Genomic DNA, 20,679 nt, shown 5'->3' on the forward strand with positions numbered 1-20,679 from the left:
CCAGCTACATGCCCACAACCAACACAGCTGCCTCAATACCTCATCTCCTCCATACACCAACACACCTCACTTGTCTCCGGCTCCTCCTTGTCCCATAAGGAAATAAATTACATCTGGCACTAGGTTTGGTGACTGGGTACGGAGAGTTAGAAGTCAAGGTAGCTACACAGATGAAGAGATCCAAAGGCAGTAGGCTAATCAAAGCAGATGTTTAAAAAGGTACCCAATAAAGGCAGAGAGAATAGCATGTTTGCATAAGCATGTGATTACTGCAAATCAGACATGCCCAAAGTGCAGGAAACCACATGAATGGGAATGAACTATGCTGTGCATCAGTGACTGTACAGCAGCCTCGCGTTACCAAAATTTCTCCTCAGTATCTGTTTCTTCAAAGCCAACACTATTCCTGTGTACAATAGCTCAACCATTTCCATACCGTCAATGGCCAGACCTGCCAGCACTGCATCTGTGCACACATATCAGGTTTCTTTTGCTAAGAAATGGGAGGATGCAGATACTTACAAAGACTGGTCATTGGGTATCAAGTGGTTTTTTTCTCCCTCAACTAGGGCTGCAGTATGACTGGGCTCAGTAAAATAACCTAGCACATATGCTGGGACCACTGATAGCTAACGGCTGTCTGACTGTGTCACATGGGAGTTTGCTGCCCCATGCTCTCTTAGGGTACGTCTACACTACGGGTTAATTCTGATTTTACATAAACTGGTTTTATAAAACAGATTGTGTAAAGTCGAGTGCATACAGCCACACTAAGCACATTAATTCGGCGGTATGCATCCATGGTCCAAGGCTAGCGTCTATTTCCGGAGCGCTGCACTGTGGGTAGCTATTCCGTAGCTATCCCATAGTTCCCGCAGTCTCCCCCACCCCTTAGAATTCTGGGTTGAGAGCCCAGTGGCTGATGAGGCAAAAATCACTGTCACGGGTGGTTCTGGGTAAATGTCGTCAGTCATTCTTTCCTCCGGGAAAGCAACGGCAGACAATCATTTTGCGCCCTTTTCTTTCACGTGGTGGGGGGAGGGAGTAAATTGACGAGCTATACCCTGAACCACGCTGGACAATGTGTTTGAAGATACAGGCATTGGGAGCTCAGCCAAGAATGCAAATACTTTTTGGAGACTGCTGGGGACTGTGGGATAGCTGGAGTCCTCAGTACCCCCTCCCTCCCTCCATGAGCATCCATTTGAGTCTCTGGCTTCCCGTTACGCTTGTCACGCAGCACTGTGTAACCTGTAGATTTTTTTTTCAAACACTTTGGCATTTTGTCTTCTGTAACGGAGCTCTGATAGAACAGATTTGTTTTCCCATACAGCGATCAGATCCAGTATCACCCGTACGGTCCATGCTGGAGCTCTTTTTGTATTTGGGACTGCATCACCACCTGTGCTGATCAGAGCTCCATGCTGGGCAAACAGGAAATGAAAATCAAAATTTCGCGGGGCTTTTCCTGTTTACCTAGCCACTGCATCCGAGTTGAGATTGCTGTCCAGAGCGGTCACAGTGGTGCACTGTGGGATACCGCCCGGCGGCCAATACCGTCTATTTGCAGCCACGCTAACCCTAATCTGATATGGTAATACTGATTTTAGCGCTACTCCTCTCGTCGGGGAGGAGTACAGAAACCGATTTAAAGAGCCCTTTATATCGATATAAAGGGCCTCGTAGTGTGGACAGGTACAGCGTTAAATCGGTTTAAACGTGTAGTGTAGACCAGGCCTTACTTCCAGGTGTTTAGATGGTGAGAACCAGCCCTCAACAGTTACTGTGAAGTGCAGCAGCTCCAGATGCACATTTATAGGAAAGCTAAAGTCGTCTGTGCAGCTCCAGTCTGCCATCTGCTGTTCGATTTGCTAACCGCAATGCAGCTCATGGCCTGTGCATCTCAAGTACGTTTGGCAGGAAAAGATGTAGAAATTTCACCAGGGCGAAGAACAGCCAAATATCCCATTCATAGGGCCTTGGCTACAGCTACTTGTTGTTTACAATGCCTGCCTTCAGAGCTGCTGAGAACAGCTCTCTTCCCTCTCCTGCCAAACACGCCCATTCTACTTCCCCTCATCACACGCCTGCTGGGGGATCACTGATATTGGCTCTGTCGTCAAGAGATGCTGTGAAAACTCACCCATTTTAATTAGAAAACAGAAAAGAGATGATTGTTGTGTAGCAATAGCAACCAGGAGATGGCGGTTGCAGGAGGATGCCTCAACCCCAGAGAGCCCTGCAGCAGGCTTCATGGCAATAAGAGGCTACTAGAGAGACTGAATATTTCTTGAAAGGCTGTGAATTTTTATGGCTTAAGATAGCCTCAAACAGCAGTACAGAAGCCTTCACAGAAGTCATGTTTCTATAACTTCTTGTCAAGGTCTTCTGGCTTAGCTGGATGATTTAGTTGGGGATTGGGATTTGAGCAGGGGGTTGGACTAGACACCTCCTGAGGTCGCTTCCAACCCTGATATTCTATGACTTCCCCCCACTGTATTTCTCCTTAGAACACTGTCAGATATAACTGATTAAAAAACATTGTCTTTTCTACTATGTGAGTAATAATAAATTAGCCCAGTAAATCCAGTCTCTGCCCTGAGGGCCAGGGCAGGATAATTCTGTACAATACACCCCCTGAAGCTTTTTCTGTTTTGCAAAACCTGGAGTTTTACAGCTGCCCTCGTACTTCCTGGCATTAAATATGGCTGCCTTTTGTTTGTTTCTCCTTCACAAGCGCTAGAGTCAGGTTAACAGGATGTACAGACCTCTCCAGTCATTACTTCATCATTGCTGCTGGGCCAGCCAAGGGCCTCAAAATCAGGGTGGGAAAAATGAGCTCTATTGCTACAGATTTTTAAAGACATGGGGCACATCAGACATTTTGAAGTTGATTAAATTTGGGGCCCAATAAAACTCGATAAGCTCCTTCTGTGTTCCCTCTTGCTTGGTTCTAGACAATGTTTCTTTGTCTGGAAACAAAATATCTAGCAACAAGGAAGTACAGAGAGGCCAGTGAAGCAAATGATTGAGAAGCAGCTCAGCAGACCCAACGGCAGGAGCTGATGGGACAGGGGTGCTCACTTTAGACAGTCATTCATTCCCAGACTGGTCCTGTGCCAGGGCTAGGATTCCTCTTACAAGTGGCACATGGAAAGAAAGGCACCTTTTACCAACTAAGCATTCGGGAGCAACATTCTGCTCCCTGGAGCAAGAGACCAGAGCTCGATTCCTTAGCTGGTTTCTTACCCACTTGGATTTCAGGTGCTAGAACCACTTTCAGTTGCTGTGCCCCCAAGATTCGAGCAGCCTTTATGGGTTCCAAAGGGACTGTCCCATCCAGTACTTTCCCGGGGGGGGGGGGTAGGGGGGAGGAGAGGGAAAGCGTTGAGCACTGATATGGAGGAGGACAGAACAAGCCAGGGTAATGAAAATAAAGTGCCCTGTAGAGGGAAGAAAACCCATACTTCCCCCTACTCCCCAAACCAAGAGTGGCTTTTATAGGCATGTGAGGAAGGGAAGGCCAAGGGAAAATCTGTGTGAGAGTGACACTAGTTCTGTCCAGGTTGCTTTGTGCCACGTAGCTGTTTCCAAGCATCAGGAATAGCAGTGATCGTACTTGTAGCTCGAGTGCACCAACCTTCTCGGACTTCCTTTTACTCTAGCTCTAACACAACCTAAAAGCAGACCAGATCTTAACTCCTTGAGGGTGTCATGCATGATGGTTTGCCTAGAATCAGTCAGTCAAATTCCAGGCAGAAACCCCTCTCTTGACACATGATTTTTTTAAAGAACATTTCCAACCTTTTAATAACTGAGTATGTTGAACATATAATCGCTTTTCCCAAAGAAAGCAGAGAGTCTTTTGAAAGCGCACACAAACAGTAAGCGACAGATGATCAGGGTCATGGAGAGGGAATAAAAGCACAACTTACTTTGGCCACCTGGCATCCTGGTGAACCCACAGCTCCTGAACAGCAGCTGTAGTGTGTTTCCCAGCCCCCCGGCACTGAAACAGCAAGAGACAGGAGTCAGACATCGGAGATAGCAAGGAACCTTGTTAGCTAAAGGGTACATCTACACAGCAGCAGGAGGCGTAACTCCCAATTTGGGGAGGCAGACACATGCTAGATCTGCTCGAGCTAGTGCCTAAAAAGAAAGGTGTGGCCACAGTGGTATGCGGCAGTTTGAGGTAGCCACCAGAGTACAATCCCACATGACTCTGGTCACGTGCTTGGATGTCTACCTCGAGGTCCTGCTGTGGCCACGCTGCTATTTTTAGGCACTAGCTGGAGCTGAACTAGAGTGTGCATGTCAACCTGAGCTGGGCATTAGGCCTCCCGGCTGCTGAGTAGACGCGACCCAACTCTTTCACGATCACTTGCTAAAATTTCTAGAGCAGTTAAAGGAAAAGATTGAGAAGTAAAGTCCCCAAACCTAGAGGGTTCGAGTGTTCCCCTTCCAGCCAGTCTAAACCAAGTTCAGCAGCAAGGTGCAAGAGCGCCAGGTATGCTCTGGAGCTTTGTTGTGGATCTGGTTAGCAAACAGGCTTGCGAAACAGAGGCATGGATGACGAAGGCTGTGTGCGCAAAGGGATATTTTGAAAGCTACAGCAAAGATTTTAATTAGAAAGGCCTCTCTCTGGGAAAGAATTCAATTGAAAACACTGTGCTCTTTGGGGCAGTGACCACTACTCTGTACTGTTCACATAGCGCCTCAAACAAGGAGCCCGACTGGGGCCTCGGGAAGCTACTGTAATAACAGTAAGACTGATTCAGTGGATACAATTAATCCGTCAGAGACCAGCATTATTTCTTAACAGATCCCGTTTTCACCCATCAGTTCTCCTTCCAACAGTCACTCATTCTAGAGACATAACTATCTCTAGACCTGGCTACTGCATCCTTCTGCTACCCACTGCCCCCCACCTGCCTTCTAGAAAGGAAATTAGCTTAAAGGCAGAATCCCACACACAATAATGATCAGCTTGTTGACAAAGCAAGTCAGCTCTGCCCCCACCAGTACAGTACATGCCTTTGCACTGACTCCAAACAGATTAAAATCATTTTTAGAGTTGGCCTGACCCTATTTTGAAAGCCCACAAGACATTATCCTAAAAGGACAATGGGTTTACTAAAGGAAGACATAAGACCTAGGGAGGTGGGGGAAGGGAGAGAATTGCCATAGGGTAATACAAAATCATAGAAATGTAGGATTGGAAAGGACCTCAATAGGTCATCTAGTCCTGCACTGAGGCAGCACTAAGTATTATCTACACCATTCCGAACAAGTGTTTATCTAACTGGTTCTTAAAACCCTCCAAGGATACCTAGGGAGTTGTGGAAATTTGTTCTGGTGTTTAATTACCCTGACAGTTAGGAAGCTTTTCCTAATGTCTTACCTAAATCTCCCTTGCTGCAATTTAAGCCCAGTGGCGGCAGTGAAGGAACACAATTTATCACCCTCATCTTTATAACAACCTTTTACATACATGAAGACTTATCAAGTTTCCCCACAAACCCATTTTTTATAATCTCTCCTTGTAGATCATGATTTCTAGACCTTTAATCACTGTTCTTGCTCTCCTCTGGACTTTCTCCAATTTGTCCACATCTTTGCCAAAGCGTGGTGCCCAGAATTGGACCCAGTACTCCAGCTGAGGTCCTATCAGTGCTGAGTAGAGTGGAAGAAGTATTTCTTTAAATTAAATCTTTGCTACAGCTGCAATGTTACATTTCATGGATCACAACACCACCTGCTACCATGGTGTTTTGCCAAGTCCACTCTTCTGTAATGTGTTCCATCACCAAGTGGCAAAATTACATGCTGACAATTTGCAGCTACAATGCACAACTTTGGTGAAACCCACAGAAAACAATAAAAAAAATGACAAAGCACAAAACCAAACTGGCTTTTGCAGTGAGTCAAGTTTAATAATAGGTCAGATGTTAAATGGCAAAGTGCAGCTAATGTTTTGTTGACACCTTCATCAGAGCCCTTTACCTCGCTGCTTGCGTAGCCTTCCCCAGTGATGGAGACACTCCTCTTTGCGAATGCAGTTTCCAGATGCTGAGACCATATATTCAGTACCACAGCGGCAGCAAACCCTGCACGAAGCTTTAAAATAAGGGGAGTTAGCTCACTGGAAAGTCTACATTTCAGCCAGTTTAAACAGGGCAATCAGTAAGTTAAATTTGTTCCTATTTCCAGCGTCAAAAAGAAACAGGAGACAGCTTTGTCTAGTGTTTAGAAAAGGGAAGACTGGGAATGAGGATGCCAGAATTCATATGCCCCATCAAAGACTGAGGAGGTGACCTTGTGAAATTCAGTCTCTAGAGCTCAGTTTGCCCATTTATAAAATGGGTATACTGCCGCTTACATATCAACTTAGAAATGTTAATGAGGCTTAATGTTTGTTAATTGCTTTGAACTCTCGGTTCTGACCTAGTACACACACAGCCTGTGTATTTTGAGATAGCTATACAACCATGGAAATAGAGGGTTAGAAAATACTATTTTATATATATCTAGATCTAGATCTAGATATACACATACACACACCATGGCTAAGACAACTTTGCAGTTGAAATGTTAACCGATTTTCCTGAATCTTGCCTGCTGGAATTCTCATCCTTAACTCTGCATTAATGTTTAGGTTTTGCATTTAATTTCCCTGATTTCACAAAAAAGAAAAAATGTAAACATGAAAAATGTCGCTTTAGTACCATGGCCTGTGTTCAGATGGCCATAAGTATGTATGAGCACTCAAAACCAAAGCACGTGCCCCAAACACTTTAGAAACTGCACAGCACAAAGATGGAGAAAGGTAGTAAGAGAACATGCGAACATCATGATTCTGAAGTTCCTAAAACTTTATAAACATTGAACCAATTTTCCTCAAACTCAGCTCTGCATTCTTCCCTTATAGCAAACTTTAAAACAAGCCTTGTTTGAATCTTCCAAGTAACAGGCACACCTCTACCTCGATGTAACGCTGTCCTTGGGAGCCAAAAAAATCTTACCACGTTATAGGTGAAATCACGTTATATTGAACTTGCTTTGATCCACCAGAGTGCGCGGCCCTGACCCCCCGGAGCGCTGCTTTGCCGCGTTATATCTGAATTCGTGTTATATCGAGGTAGAGGTGTATTTGAAAGCACACGGTCTCCACTTAGAATATACAGGGAAAAATGAGTATTTGTCCCACCCTGGTCTCATCAATCCAAAGGGAGTCAAACATAAAAAAAATTAATTTTGGGCTGAGGCTAAGTATTGTAAGTTTCAGCTCAAGAGGAACTTGAGAAAGTTAAAAACAACTAAAAAGCGGGTGGAGGAGAGAAAAGGTTTAGAATGGAAACTTCAACATAGTCTTAACTGTTGCATTTCCTACTAAAAATGCTGTAACACTTTAGCAGGCATAGGAAAATGCAGCTCCCGCTGGGGTGAAACATGACACTAATAGCACACCATAAACTAACACCAGAATAGAACTTCACAGGGTATATAGGATAAGCACAACGTTAATTTCACTATTTAGAACTTGGTCCAAATCCCTGGAATATTACCCCTGCTCTTTCCAAAAATGTACCATAAGATCGTTAATTTTTTTGATCACTTGTGGTCATTAGTTTTGTGCATCACCTGAAAGGAAGAATGCCCAAAGCCAGAGCACTGGGTGATTTTCTGTTGTGCTTTCTGCATTGTTCACTATTAAAAGTCTACAAGGGAGATTCCAAAACTAAAAAGTTGATAGCAGGACCTCTAACCTCAATACAATTTAATTCCTTGCATTCTAGTCTGAACAATTTTCCCAAAACCACAATATCAGTTTAGCTAACAGGTCTGTACAGCCTGTGTGTCCTACTTATCTACTTTATATTTTCATTCAATAGGTTGCAATAACATAATGATGTAGGTTTCCAATGGCTTAAGTTACTGACAGCATCAAAACCAAAGCTCCCAATACACCTACAAGAAACTGCAGACGCACACTAGGTACTACGAACTCTGGGCTACGTGAAGGTAGGCGATTGGTCAGTTCAGAAGATAAAGAATTTAACAAATACAGTACCTGTCAGCATTAAAGTCAACGAACTTCAGTGCAGGATGCAACAGTATTCACAGTACAAAAATGGATGCAAGGTGTTAAATGGATGAATGCTTAACACACTTTAGCCAGCTATCCCTCCATAACCAAATGACTGACTCCACTGAACAAGATACCTCAAGTCCCTTCTTTGCTCTTATACATTCTGATAATGCATTTATACTTTGCACTTTGGCCTGACATTTTATTCAATCTGTAGGACTCTGGTCTCCTCTTAGTTTAAAAAGAAGTTTAAGTCCTCCCAATGAATACCATTTTTCAGAAAATCAGATCCACTGCTTATTAAAGGGCCTTTAAAATTGTGTGTGGTGGCACCCAAGTGTCAGAATTGAAAACTGCGCTATTCTAAATCATGCTGCAGTGTTACTGGGGACCCAATCAGGCACCTCCTGCAGTTTATTAAACCACCATAGCAGTTCATGGGAGCTACAGCTGTTTGAGTCCTAGAGTACGTCTCCCTCAATTCCCCTGGACATGAACTTGGTTTTCAATGCCCGCATGGAAACCCCTTAGGCAGCTCCACGAAAGGCTCTTTGTGAAACAATTTTGTCATTTGCCTTCCTCAGGGATGGCCTGCAAGCTCTGGGATATTTTGAATTCCAACCAGAGATGCTCACTATTTCTGGAGCGTGAAGCAGACAGGTAGCTCAGGGGACCTATGGGACGAGAGAAAGGCCAAGTGGGAACGTAATTAAAATGTGCTCCACCCTAACATTGAGATCTAGATACTTGTTCCCCAAAACACAGAATCTTTGCTGCCCTCAGGATTGACAAAACACCAGCCAAAGCTGGATATCAAATCAGACACCTACATATGCTAACCCCTGAGGAGCAAACAATTTTTAAATTTTTTTGAGGTTTATAACCCAGTAGTGTTCCACAATGCAGTGGAGAACAAGTGACTGCAATCCTGGTCATCTCCTCTGAGGACGTGAGAGTCAGCGGGCCAAGGAAGGGATACGAAAAGATTCTTGCCGCTGACAGCAGCTAGAATCACCATACAAGGCATATGAGGCTGTGGTGAGGTCAAAGGGCATATACCCTGTAGTGAAAATAGCTCTCCAGGACATGAAGCCTTAGGAACCTCTCATTCATCAGAAAGATAGGGAGTCATTTGCAGCTACTCTCATCTTCAGTATGAAGGGGCAGCCTGCAGAGACACTGGTCCCAGCATACGAAGTTCTATCCTGATGAGAGTGAATGACCACATGCTGGAATCTGCAGTGTCCTCGGGCTGCACCTTCGAGGGTGGCTGCAGGCAGCATGGGGCGTACAGGCTGTACTTTGGCTAAGAAACCTTGCTGACCACAACAGCCAGCGGAGCTTACAGTCAATACTTTTCTTCTCTTCCACAGTGAAAACGACAGCACGGCCGGCTTTCTCTGGATGTGGCATTGGGTAACCATTTTCCTTCAACTGCTCTTCCGTCAGGAGATACTCCTTCAGTCTTCTGTACAAAGCAGCTCCTAGGTACCAAAGGAAATGCTGATGTCGCAACACTGAAGCAGCAGGAGTACCAATCATTTTCTATGCAGCAGCCGTGCTACTCATCACAATTCACATAGAGAGCCCCATTGTCTCAGACTTGCTTCTACATCTTCTATTCAGTATTTAAACAATTCTAAGTCCAGGGAAATAGACTACAAGGCAACACTGGGCATGTACATATATGACCTGATTTGTATAGTTCTTCAGCAACTAATTTTAGGCACTTATGTCTCAAAATTTTGGCCTAGAACTGTTGAGGCATTCCAAAAAGGGTCCGACTTCAGAACATCTCAGTGGCTAGATTGTACACTTGGGAGCTTGATACATTATTTCAATCTTTAAAATGTTTTCAGCATTATACGGTTAAGTGTGTCAAGCAACATGCCTTCCACCACATCCCTTGAGAGGCTACCCACAGCCATTTAAGATCTTGCTCTCAGGAGCTTTTTCCTTATATTCAGCCTCGGTTTTCTTTTTGTTAATTTCATTTTATTATGCCTAGTTATAACTCCTTGTACCACACTCAGTAACTCCCCTCTATGCTTTGTGTTTACACTCTTCAAATACTAGCTCCCTCAACCTCTCCTCATAAGTCATGTGTCCCAGCCCCCAATCAATTTTGTTGCTCTCCGATGGACTCTCTCCAATTTTTCCACATCCTTTCTGGAGTAGGGGCCCAAAGCAGGACAATGCTCCAGATGTGGCCTCACCAGTGCCAAATAGAGGGGAATAATCACTTCCCTCGATCTGCTGGCAAGGCTCCTACTAATGCAGCCCAATATGCCGTTAGCCTTCTTGGCAAAGAAGACGCTCCGTTGCTTACCTGAGCTACACAGATCCATTTAAGCTTTCCTCATATGTCAATCCCTTCAGCCCCTTAGTAGTTTTTGTGGCTCTTCTCTGATCTCCCCAACAGCCTGTCTACTACACATCTCTTGGCAACTGAGATGTGCACAACTGATTCGACTCAACAACGATAATGCCAGTGGCACAATCCTTTGCATACAATTGGGCCTTTTAGTACAATGTTGGTAAACCATTTGAAAAAGAGCCCCTACAGACCATATGGAGACATATTAACACTGAATACAGATAATCTCCTCTTACGGTGATGGACCCAAAATAATCACATGCAAAGCACACCTTCTTGGGCAAGAAGGCAAAAGCAACCCCCAGTGCTGGAAATGGCAAGTTAATGATATGGAGCATCCAAAAGGCATCTGCAAATCCAAACACATCAAACAAGTTTTCTGACCACCTGTTGATGTTACATCAAAACCACATGGGCAGGATTAATGAACTCACCTCAAAAGTACAGCCCAGAAGAGGGAGGGCAGCTAGAGTGCACATCAGCCAGAGGTGGACTCCTTTTTCCTCAGGGGCTGGGGGTGGATGCCAAACATGCCACTGGAGTGAACAAGCCTGCAGCTCTTATATGGACTTCAGCACCCAGCATAGGTTTTGCACCGTTCGATAAGTGATAACGTGCAAAGCTTTGACCTGACGATGAAGTCACGTTGCCTCATGGATCAGCAAGATGCCACCCTCCTCTATTCCAGCTATGTTATACACACACCACTGACTTGCAAGATATGGAACTAGAGAAAAAGGGACTTACCTGTCAAGTCCTCCGCCCGCAAGTTCCCTGACTGGTTTAGCGTAAAGCTCGTCTTAGCAGCGAGTTTCCCTCCTAGCACAGCTTCGTGAGACACTACCTTCCTGTTACTGGTCTCTGCCGTGAGAGAGAAGAGAAGAGAAACAGGAACAATAAAGGATCAAATCCACAGCTGCCAGCTTTTGACAGTAGAGTCTTTATTCCGGGGGGTGGGGCACGATACACAGAGGGAAGCTTAGGTACAGACAGGTTGGGTAGCTGGAGAAAGGATGGTTCGGTTTGCTCTCTTGGAATTTCTCTCTACTTCAGGAGCTGGAATTTGTTGGATGCTTTCAGGGCTGGCCTGTTCATTGGAATACTCCTAGCTGTCACAGGAAAACTGCTGCCTATACTGTCAGCCTACTGTGTTTTTCCCAGGGGCAGCCAGGATAGCTGTACAATTCTACAGTATACTCCCAGTAGCCACATGCTCGCTGCTCTGTACCACACAATCCTGTGCGATAGGATAGCACAATCTTGTTCGCATACAAGGGACATTGCAACCACGCTGCAGGCTTTATTTCAGCCATGGGAACCATGACCTCTTCTGCTGCACAGCACTCTCATTTGGCAGAAACATGCCGCGAGTGGAAGTGGGGAAGGCAGAGAAGAGAACGCACTACAGCAGCTGTGTAGCTAGGAAAGTGAGGTTGTTTCCTGGAAAAGCTCCCGAGCAGCGAGAAGAGGAAGAATTCATCTCTGCAGCATTTCTGCCAAAGACACCCCCCACCTCCTTTACTGACAAACAGCATCACCATGGCCCACCAAAAGGGCCAAGGCCGCTCCACCACCAAGTCCCTGCTGACCAGACTCTCACACTGAGGGCTTGTCTACACTTACCAGGGGATCCACGAGCAGTGATTGATAGATTGGCAATCGATTTAGCGGGTCTAGTGAAGACCCGCTAAATAAACAACAGATCGCTGTCCCGTTGACTCCTATACTCCACCAGATCGAGAAGAGTAGGGGGAGTCTCTCCTGTCAACATCGCATAAGATGGACCGCACGGTCTGTAGATCTAAGCTACGCTGGAGTTACGCTATTCATGTAACTCAAATTGCGTAGCTTAGATCGAATTTCCCCTGTAGAGTAGACAGGGCCTGAATCTTTCACCCTTCTTAAAAAAGAACCTCATTGCTTGGGAATATGTGCAACACATTAGATAATGGTTCACAGGTGCTTTTTACTAATCATTAACTGGCAGCTCTCCAAAAGGACAGCCTCCCAAAGTTCAGCCTAGCTGACTAATGGCTGTGAAAGTAATGGGGGGGAATGGAGGGGGCTGAGATTAGAAATTTTTTTCACAAGAACAGCACAAATTGATTGTTTAATGTACCCTCTCGAGAGCCAATAATGAAATGTCTTAACCCTCTTCTTTTCTCTCTTGAAGCTTAATGCGTGTAACAGATTTCTGTGGTGATGGACGAGTTTCTGACTTTGAAGGCACCATGTGAAAGTTACTCCATTAGCAGGATTTTTCATTTTAAAGAACTTGTGCTAAAAAAGCCACCCATCCTCATGGCATTATCTCCATTTAGGTATAGACAGCCAACAAAGCATTGCAGGATTTTCCTCTTGAGGAGATCTATTAAAGCTTGCAAGGCTATAAAGCTAACTCGAGTTGCTTGCCTTTCAAGCCTAATGCATCTGAGAAATGGCTCTGTCTTTTCAATGTGTTTCACTCTGCTGGCTCTAATCCCATCATGGTTTTGGATCTGAAAATCCACAGTGCAGTACGTACTGTTTACACAAGGCGGGGAATTGGGTACTAGACTTCTTAGCTTCTTTAATGCGTTCACTGCCACATTCAGGTAGATGTTCCGGCTGGTACTGCGTTCATAAGCCACCTTCTCCTCTGATAGAGCCTGCAAATAACGTAGTCTGTTACCACCTGCTCCTTTAGCGTGTTCAATTTTAGTTGTGTGAGAGAGCGTGAGTCTTCTTGAACACAGTACCCTCTTGTGACAGCAAAGTGATTATAAGAACATAAGAACGGCCGTACTGGGTCAGACCAAAGGTCCATCTAGCCCAGTAACCTGTCTACTGACAGTGGCAATGCAACTGGCACCAACAAACAGTTTCAGAAGCAATGTGCCAAGATACAAGGCAAGAGACACTAGTTCAAAAACTGTCTTGGGTCCTCCTACTTGTGGGATAACAGTGTTAACAGCAGGTCATGGAAGGGATGCATTTGAACTCTAGACATTCACAGCTAGATTCACAGCGCCGCCTAGACGCTGTCTTAGTTTTTTACTCACTAGTCCTCCTGCAGCAGCATGAAAGCACAGAGGTATGAAGCAGGCAAAAAGGGAGGTTATCCAGAATGGCAGATAAGAACCCATTCACCCTCAGACCCACGCCCTGGTGCCAATAGGAACATTTCCTACTGGGAGTGGGAAAGGAGAGATGCCACAAGAAAAATCCTCAGAGTTGGTTTTGCACCAGACACGTGGAGCATGTTATTTTGAATTTACCCAACTGACCTCACTGGTTAGGGTTTCTCAAAGTAAAGCATGTGATTTTCTCAACTCTGCCTCGGAAAATGCTAATGATATGTTAGCAGGTCACTGTGAGGCTCCTTAAAATCAAGGCACTGAGACTCAATAGTGAGGTAACATGAATGATGAGCTTTACAGATCATGTCGGCACCATATGCATATCTGTACAGACTGACAATCTCCAGAAGGTCTTTACCACCATGCTCTAGGTTCAGGATAACACTTGGGAAGGATCTTCCAGAGTCTGACTCCGGTTGTTTCAAAGTCTCGGCCAGAAACCTGGAAGAGACTTCCCTGGGCCATGCATGGGGGGAGGGATAGCTCAGTGGTGAGCACTGGCCTGCTAAACCCAGGGTTGTGAGTTCAATCCTTGAGGGGGCCATTTAGGGAACTAGGGAAAAGATCTGTCTGGGGACTGGTCCTGCTTTGAGCAGGGGGTTGGACTAGATGACCTCCTGAGGTCCCTTCCAACCCTATGATTCTATGCATGGATCTCCCAGCAGGGAGCGAGGTGAAATTCCACTGGAATTGTAATCTTTGCCATTTTTCTACAGATCACATGCATTTTTAACCTACTTCACTCCTGAATAAGTAGCATTGGCTGCAGCACAGCTAGAAAACAAAACCCAAAATGATTATGACAAACAGAAGAAAATCCCCCACTTCAAACTTCATACTTAAAAGAGAATGCCAACACAGACCTTGTCAAACGCTTCCTGTGAGGAAGAGCAGAACTTCAGGCACTCGTCAATGAAGAGATTGAGGTACCTTTGGCGAATGTTGGTTGGGACTTTGGCACCAAACTCAGTGGGAATAACGGGCCTCTTTAAACTAGCGCTCTAAAGAGAAAAAGAAAGGAATAAAAGGTTGGGCAGGGCTTGAGAAACAAATTGCTTTGGGTATCTCATGTTTCCCAGGTGTTATTAATAGTGCTGTGACTTCCTTTCTGAAAACCTTCTGAAACCCCAATACAATGTGTGTCATTTGCAGTCGCAAAAATAACACTTGCAACTGCTCTGGTCCCCCACAGTACTTTTATTATAAAGAAGTATTGAGATTTTTATGATGTTTTGTTACAGCCATGTGGAATCGGGCCTTAAGATTCCACAAGGCAGCCAAGTAGCCTCAGTGGCATTAGACACAAAGCTAGTATGTCTACATAGAAAAGCTTCCCAGACCATTAAAATAGTAGCACTTACATTAAAAGAGTCAAGGTTAGTGTGGTGACAAAGCATCACACTTCGTATCGGAGACATGACTGTATGAAACCAAACATAAAACCAATGGTCTGTGGTGCACATTTCCGATACTCCACCTGCAAAGAAGGGAAAATGGGAGGCTGGGCAACACGCTAAGGGGCTGAGTTCAGATAGTTTGGCAACCTAACTGAATTTCCATACTTGCAATTTGGGGTTCTCGTAAGTTCAATTACGCCATTGCATTTCCTGTCTTTGTACATTTTTGTGTGTGCCAACTACAAAGCGCTTGTAAGGACTTTTACCCTTAAGTAACTGATATGCACTTTCTATGCCCTAACAATTTTTGTCTTGGAATACTGACTAAAAATACTCTCTGTATTTGAGTAGGGTACAAACAAACACTGCCGTTCTCCTAAAAAGGTCTGTCTGCACTGCAATCAGAGGTGTGACTGAAGCACAGGCAGACACACCCACGCCAGTTTTGAGCTCATTATCTTGAACAACAATAGCAGAGAAGCCACAGCAGCATGAGCAGAGGCACAGCCTAGCTGCCTGGGTACAACCCTGCCCAGGATCCTGCGAGCAGCTAGTCTGTGCTGCCATAGCTTCCCTGCTATTGTTGGTCGAGCCAGCTAGATCAGTGCTAGCTTGGGTATGCCTACCTGTGCTGCAATCACATCTAATGACTGCTGTGTAGACACACTCTAAAATGCCAGCTTACATCACAAGTGATACGCTTTTAGTCTCTTGCCACAAACTGTATGCCCACATCACAAAGCCACCCAACGTAAACCCGGGAACATAATAACCCACGTGCTGCAAGTTAACGCCGAGGTGCACCAGGAGAGACTGGGGAGTGGAAAGGACCTGCAGCAACAATTGCTCCAATGAGGATGAAAGTTTGTTTTATGGAGTGCCATTGGCCCTGTCTTGACAGACAGAAAGGGTGCTTCTGTCAGTCATGTTTGTTAAGTTAACTTCACTGAACACCACTGAAAATCACTCATACTGCTAGTTAAGTGACAGCCTTATCTACATAGGAAACTTTTTCCAACATAACCTAAGGTGTAACTTTCAACATATGTAGTTATACCAGTATAACTTCCTGTGTGGACACTCATTCAACATGCCTTTTTCCAATTTAGCTGATGTCACTTGGGAAGGAGTCTGAGGGTATGTCTACACAGCGCTGTGACATGGGCAGTGTAGTCATGCTTTATCGCCGGGGGAAAGCTCTCCTGGCGATAAAAAATAACCACCCTGAACAAGCAGCTCCCGGCGATGAAGTGCTGTCTATACCGACGTGTTTCAGTGCTAAAACTTTTGTTGCTCAGGGGGGTGTTTTTTCACACCCTTGAACACCTAAAATGTTAGCGCTGAAAGTGGCAGTGTAGACACAGTCTGAGCTAAATTTAAAAAAGCCACTCTTATCCTGGAATAAGAGTGTCCACAAAGAGGGCTATACCGGTATAACTAGTCCAGTTTAAGTTCACACCTTAGGTAAAACTAAAAAACACTAAAGCTTTCCTGTGTAGACTTCACTCAAATGAAGTAACAAGATGAAAATGCACCTTTTTTGCCCAACAACAGAGAGCTGTAGCATAAGTGGCACTTTTCAAACACACAGGATGACAAGGTTCGTGCCCCAAACAGCTACAAATCTACACAGACAGTACAAGCAGGGTACAGACACAAGATGAGAGATTGGTATAAGGTGACAGTATATTTAAACGTTAGAATTCGGTTGCAGATACATCCAGGTGGCTTTCAAAAGGTTATCTTTAGGACAGAAACCACTTCCGCCCTCAATGTCACTCTGAGTCGAATGATGAGAGAAGCATTTGCTGAAGTACTTGTATGTTTATACATTGCAGCCCCACTAAATGTTGCAGTTAAGTAATCCTGAATAGGGCAAACACAGTAAGAGTGGGAAACTCAGTTGGAACATGGCAGCAGCTAGCTGAATCTCACTGCTCCTCACGGAGCCTGCAGCAGCACACTGTTACATGCAATCAAACCAGTGTGGAACGAGGGGAAAAAACATACTGTGGAGATGGGTTTGATATGCCAAGAGTTTGTTTTACCTGCAGACTGGGAGCGTGTGCTATTCTTTTCTGTAAAGCAGTAGTAGTGGTCTTAGACGTCATGCCAGTTAGCGTACGGGCCTTCAGCGTAAGAGTAGGTGCCTCAGAGCCATTGGGGGCTGTAACACTGCTGACTGGAATGGTTTTCTTAATGCCCACAGTGACTACAAGGTACAGAAAATATGATTTAGACAGAAATTCCATCCACATTTTCACTTGTCAGACTGAGCACCCAGAGTTCAAAGACTGCACTGCACACTGGGATCCAGGAATGGTCACAAGTTTCATTCCTTGTGCTTATCTGCCATGTCAATGGAGAAAGAACTCAGTGAGTCTGTCAAATTAGGTGATGTGTCCAACCCGTGCAGTGATGACGGTGGAATTTTTAAGTTTCTGCTGCAATGTGCTACACAGTTAGTCTTTGACTTGGGAGTTAGTGTCAGAATTACAGACATCTTGGTTCCAGTGCAAGGAGCACTGGCAGAAGTTAAATCCTGTCACACTCCTACTCATTGTGACCCGTGTAAATGCTCTTGGGCTTTTCTTCTTCCACACTACCTGATGTGATAAAATAGTCACTTATTTAATAAGGAATGCATGAATGTGATGTCCTCAAATGGTACAGGAAGAGCAGTTAAGAACATAGAACCATAGAAGATTAGGGTTGGAAGAGACCTCAGGAGGTCCTCTAGTCCAACCCCCAGCTCAAAGCAGGACCATCACCAACTAAATCATCCCAGCCAGGGCTTTGTCAAGCTGGGCCTTAACAACCACTAAAGATGGAGATTTCACCACCTCCCTAGGGAGCCCATTCCAGGGCTTCACCACCCTCCTAGTGAAATAGCGTTTCCTAATATCCAACCTAGACCTTCCCCATTGCAATTTGAGACCACTGCTCTTTGTTCTGTCTGTCATCTGCCACCACTGAGAAGAGTTGAGCTCCACTCTCTTTGGATCCTCCCTTCATGTAGTTGAAGGCTGCTATCAAATCCCCCCTCACTCTTCTCTTCTGCAGACTAAATAACCCCAGTTCCCTCAGCTTCTCCTCATAAGTCACGTGCTCCAGCCCCCTGATCATTTTCGTTGCCCTCCACTAGACTCTTTCCAATTTGACAACATCCTTTCTGTCGTGGGGGTACCAAAACTGGACAAAATACTCCAGGTGAAGCCTCACCAGTGCTGAATAGAGGGGAATAATCACTTCCCTCGATTTGCTGGCAATGCTCCTACTAATACAGCCCAATATGCCATTGGCCTTCTTGGCAACAAGGGCACACTGCTGACTCATATCCAGCTTCTCGTCCACTGTAATCCCCAGGTCCTTTTCTGCAGAACTGCTGCTTAGCCACTCGGTCCCCCACCTGTAGCAGTGCATGGGATTCTTCCTTCCTAAGTGCAGGACTCGGTACTTGTCCTTGTTGAACTTCATCAGATTTCTTTTGGCCCAATCCTCCAATTTGTCTAGGTTACTCTGGACTCTATCCCTATCCTCCAGCGTATCTCCCTCTCCCCACAGCTTAGTGTCATCTGTGAACTTGCTGAGGGTGCAATCCATCCCATCATCCAGATCATTAATAAAGATGTTGAACAAAACCGGCCGCAGGACCAACCCTTGGGGCACTCCACTTGATACCAGCTGCCAACTATACCCATTAAGCCCGACAATCTAGACAGTTTTCTATCCACCTTATAGTCCATTCATCCAGTCCATACTACTTTAACTTGATGGCAAGAATACTGTGGGAGACTGTATGAAAAGCTTTGCTAAAGTCAAGATATATCACATCCACCGCTTTCCCCATATCCATAGAGCCAGTGAATAAGCCCTAACAGCATCGAAAGGTGTTCTGAAGAGTCTCGGGGGGCTCATTCATCACCTAACCAGAAGAGTTCTTGGTTGCTGTTGGAAGTACCTGTCCACGTCCTGAAATAATGACTTCTGTGATACAGCAAGAGGGAAGGGCTCAGAGAGGCTATGCTAAGGACTCAGTCACTACCATGGACACTCAGATACCAGAAAAGCCATTACAAAAAGATCTCAGTGATGCCACAATTTCAGGAGAGGAAGGACACAGAATACCCTGACATCTACAACATGAAAGCTAGGTAGCAGAAACCACTTCATGATGAGTCAATATTATGGTAACAGAAAAGCAAAAGGGTGAACACACTGGTGGTGAAATACCTTCCCCCAATGAAATCAATGGCAAACCCCCCATTGACTTCAGTGGGCCCAGAATTCCACCTTCTGTATTCCCTTAAATACAGCTGGCAATGTTCAGCTAAGCATATTTCATATTATGTCTCACTTGTGTAATGATTTGAGTCTTGAAAAAAAATATATGCCAACATCTCTCTTAACCCCAAGTTTATTAACATCCTTAGTGGACTAAGAAGATTGTTTTGTAGTTCCTCTTCCCCAAAAACAGCCTTTCTAAAACACACCTGCCAGATGAGCATCTTGCCACTAATATATTGGGGCAATTTTTCCCCCTTTAAAATGCTGTTTGAGGATGTTGCTTTCACATTACACATGGAGAAGTGGCTGGCTTTCTTTTCACACATGGCAGGGCAGATTTTGCAGGCAGAAGAAAATACAGATGTCAGAGTTTGTTTTTCCAAGAAACAACCCAATAATTTTTAAAACATCTTTTCTCCTCCAAAAAATCCTAAATAGAGGATTCTAGATTATAATCTCCAGTTCTTCTTTGCCATCAGCATGGGCTAAGGGTATCTGTAATACTGACAATACCCAGGAGGGTCTTACAATGGGAAAGTAATGCTTAGAGTGCTGTGAAAACTTTTATCCAGAAAAAAAGTTAACTCAGATTTTTCTACTTTTTGAACTTGCGCCATTCTGAAGTATTTATGTGAACACAGAATGGACAAAGTCATTGTGACTGGAGAGAGAAGAGTATCTAGCGGGAGGATTCAACGGTCCCTGAATGTTGAAGAGAAGGTAGTAGGTGGAGTTATGAATTGTTTGCAAGCTTGGTTTGCTAACTAGCTTTAGAAAGAGTCACACTGACAGATGCCCTGCCTAGTGGAACTCTATACACTGGTATGCAACTAGAACTAGTATGTTGACATTTCCAACGAGCATGAAAACTTAATGCATAACACACGTTTTATGCAGACAAGGGACTCAACAGAAAGGCACTACATTTTAAAAAGCAGATATTTCAGGGGGGCTTGGGAGACTACAGGCGGATGATACCACTGTCAGAGCCTCAGTGAAAATTTGGCTTGAACAAAATAAAAAAAAATTGGAACTACACAGAAATAAAATCAAAAAGCCATTCAGAGAAATTACAGAACCTTTTCATTATTTTGCCAATATTACTGATCCCAAATACAAAGGTTATAGGTTAAACCCCTGAACAGGAAAAGTGCCTAAATCATGGCTAGTGGAACGCAAGTTCACTCCTTCTCTTCCAGCATTTAAAACTGAAGATCCAGATTTCTACCCCATAACTATGATTGTGAAGGCAACAGTGCTACTGGTCACTGAATTAAAATGATGGAAAACTGAGGAAGTAAAATCACAGAAGACAGGACCAGCTGCATTCAGAATTTTGTTAATTTTTAGAAGATCTGAACTACTGTTCAACCAGCTTAGCATGCATCCAGTATGCTTTTAGGATATTCA

At 44.6% G+C, this 20,679-nt stretch overlaps 1 protein-coding gene across 4 annotated transcripts in view; it reads right to left on the reverse strand.

Annotated features, from left to right (window-relative positions):
* REXO1 (RNA exonuclease 1 homolog) overlaps positions 1–20,679 on the reverse strand; it is a 78,132-nt gene that overhangs the window by 17,805 nt on the left and 39,648 nt on the right. For 3 of the 4 annotated variants that reach the window (XM_050933696.1, XM_050933697.1, XM_050933694.1), the window contains exons 5-11: positions 17,031–17,194; positions 14,449–14,586; positions 12,991–13,114; positions 11,214–11,327; positions 9,436–9,573; positions 6,004–6,117; positions 3,936–4,009 (exon numbers count right to left, since the gene is read on the reverse strand). In XM_050933696.1, the coding sequence (XP_050789653.1) occupies positions 3,936–4,009; positions 6,004–6,117; positions 9,436–9,573; positions 11,214–11,327; positions 12,991–13,114; positions 14,449–14,586; positions 17,031–17,194 (866 nt within the window). The remainder of the gene's footprint in view (positions 1–3,935; positions 4,010–6,003; positions 6,118–9,435; positions 9,574–11,213; positions 11,328–12,990; positions 13,115–14,448; positions 14,587–17,030; positions 17,195–20,679) is intronic. The other variant, XM_050933695.1, reaches the window with a different exon arrangement.

This window comes from Gopherus flavomarginatus, chromosome 24, assembly GCF_025201925.1.
Source record: "Gopherus flavomarginatus isolate rGopFla2 chromosome 24, rGopFla2.mat.asm, whole genome shotgun sequence".
NCBI classification, from domain to species: Eukaryota; Metazoa; Chordata; order Testudines; family Testudinidae; genus Gopherus; species Gopherus flavomarginatus.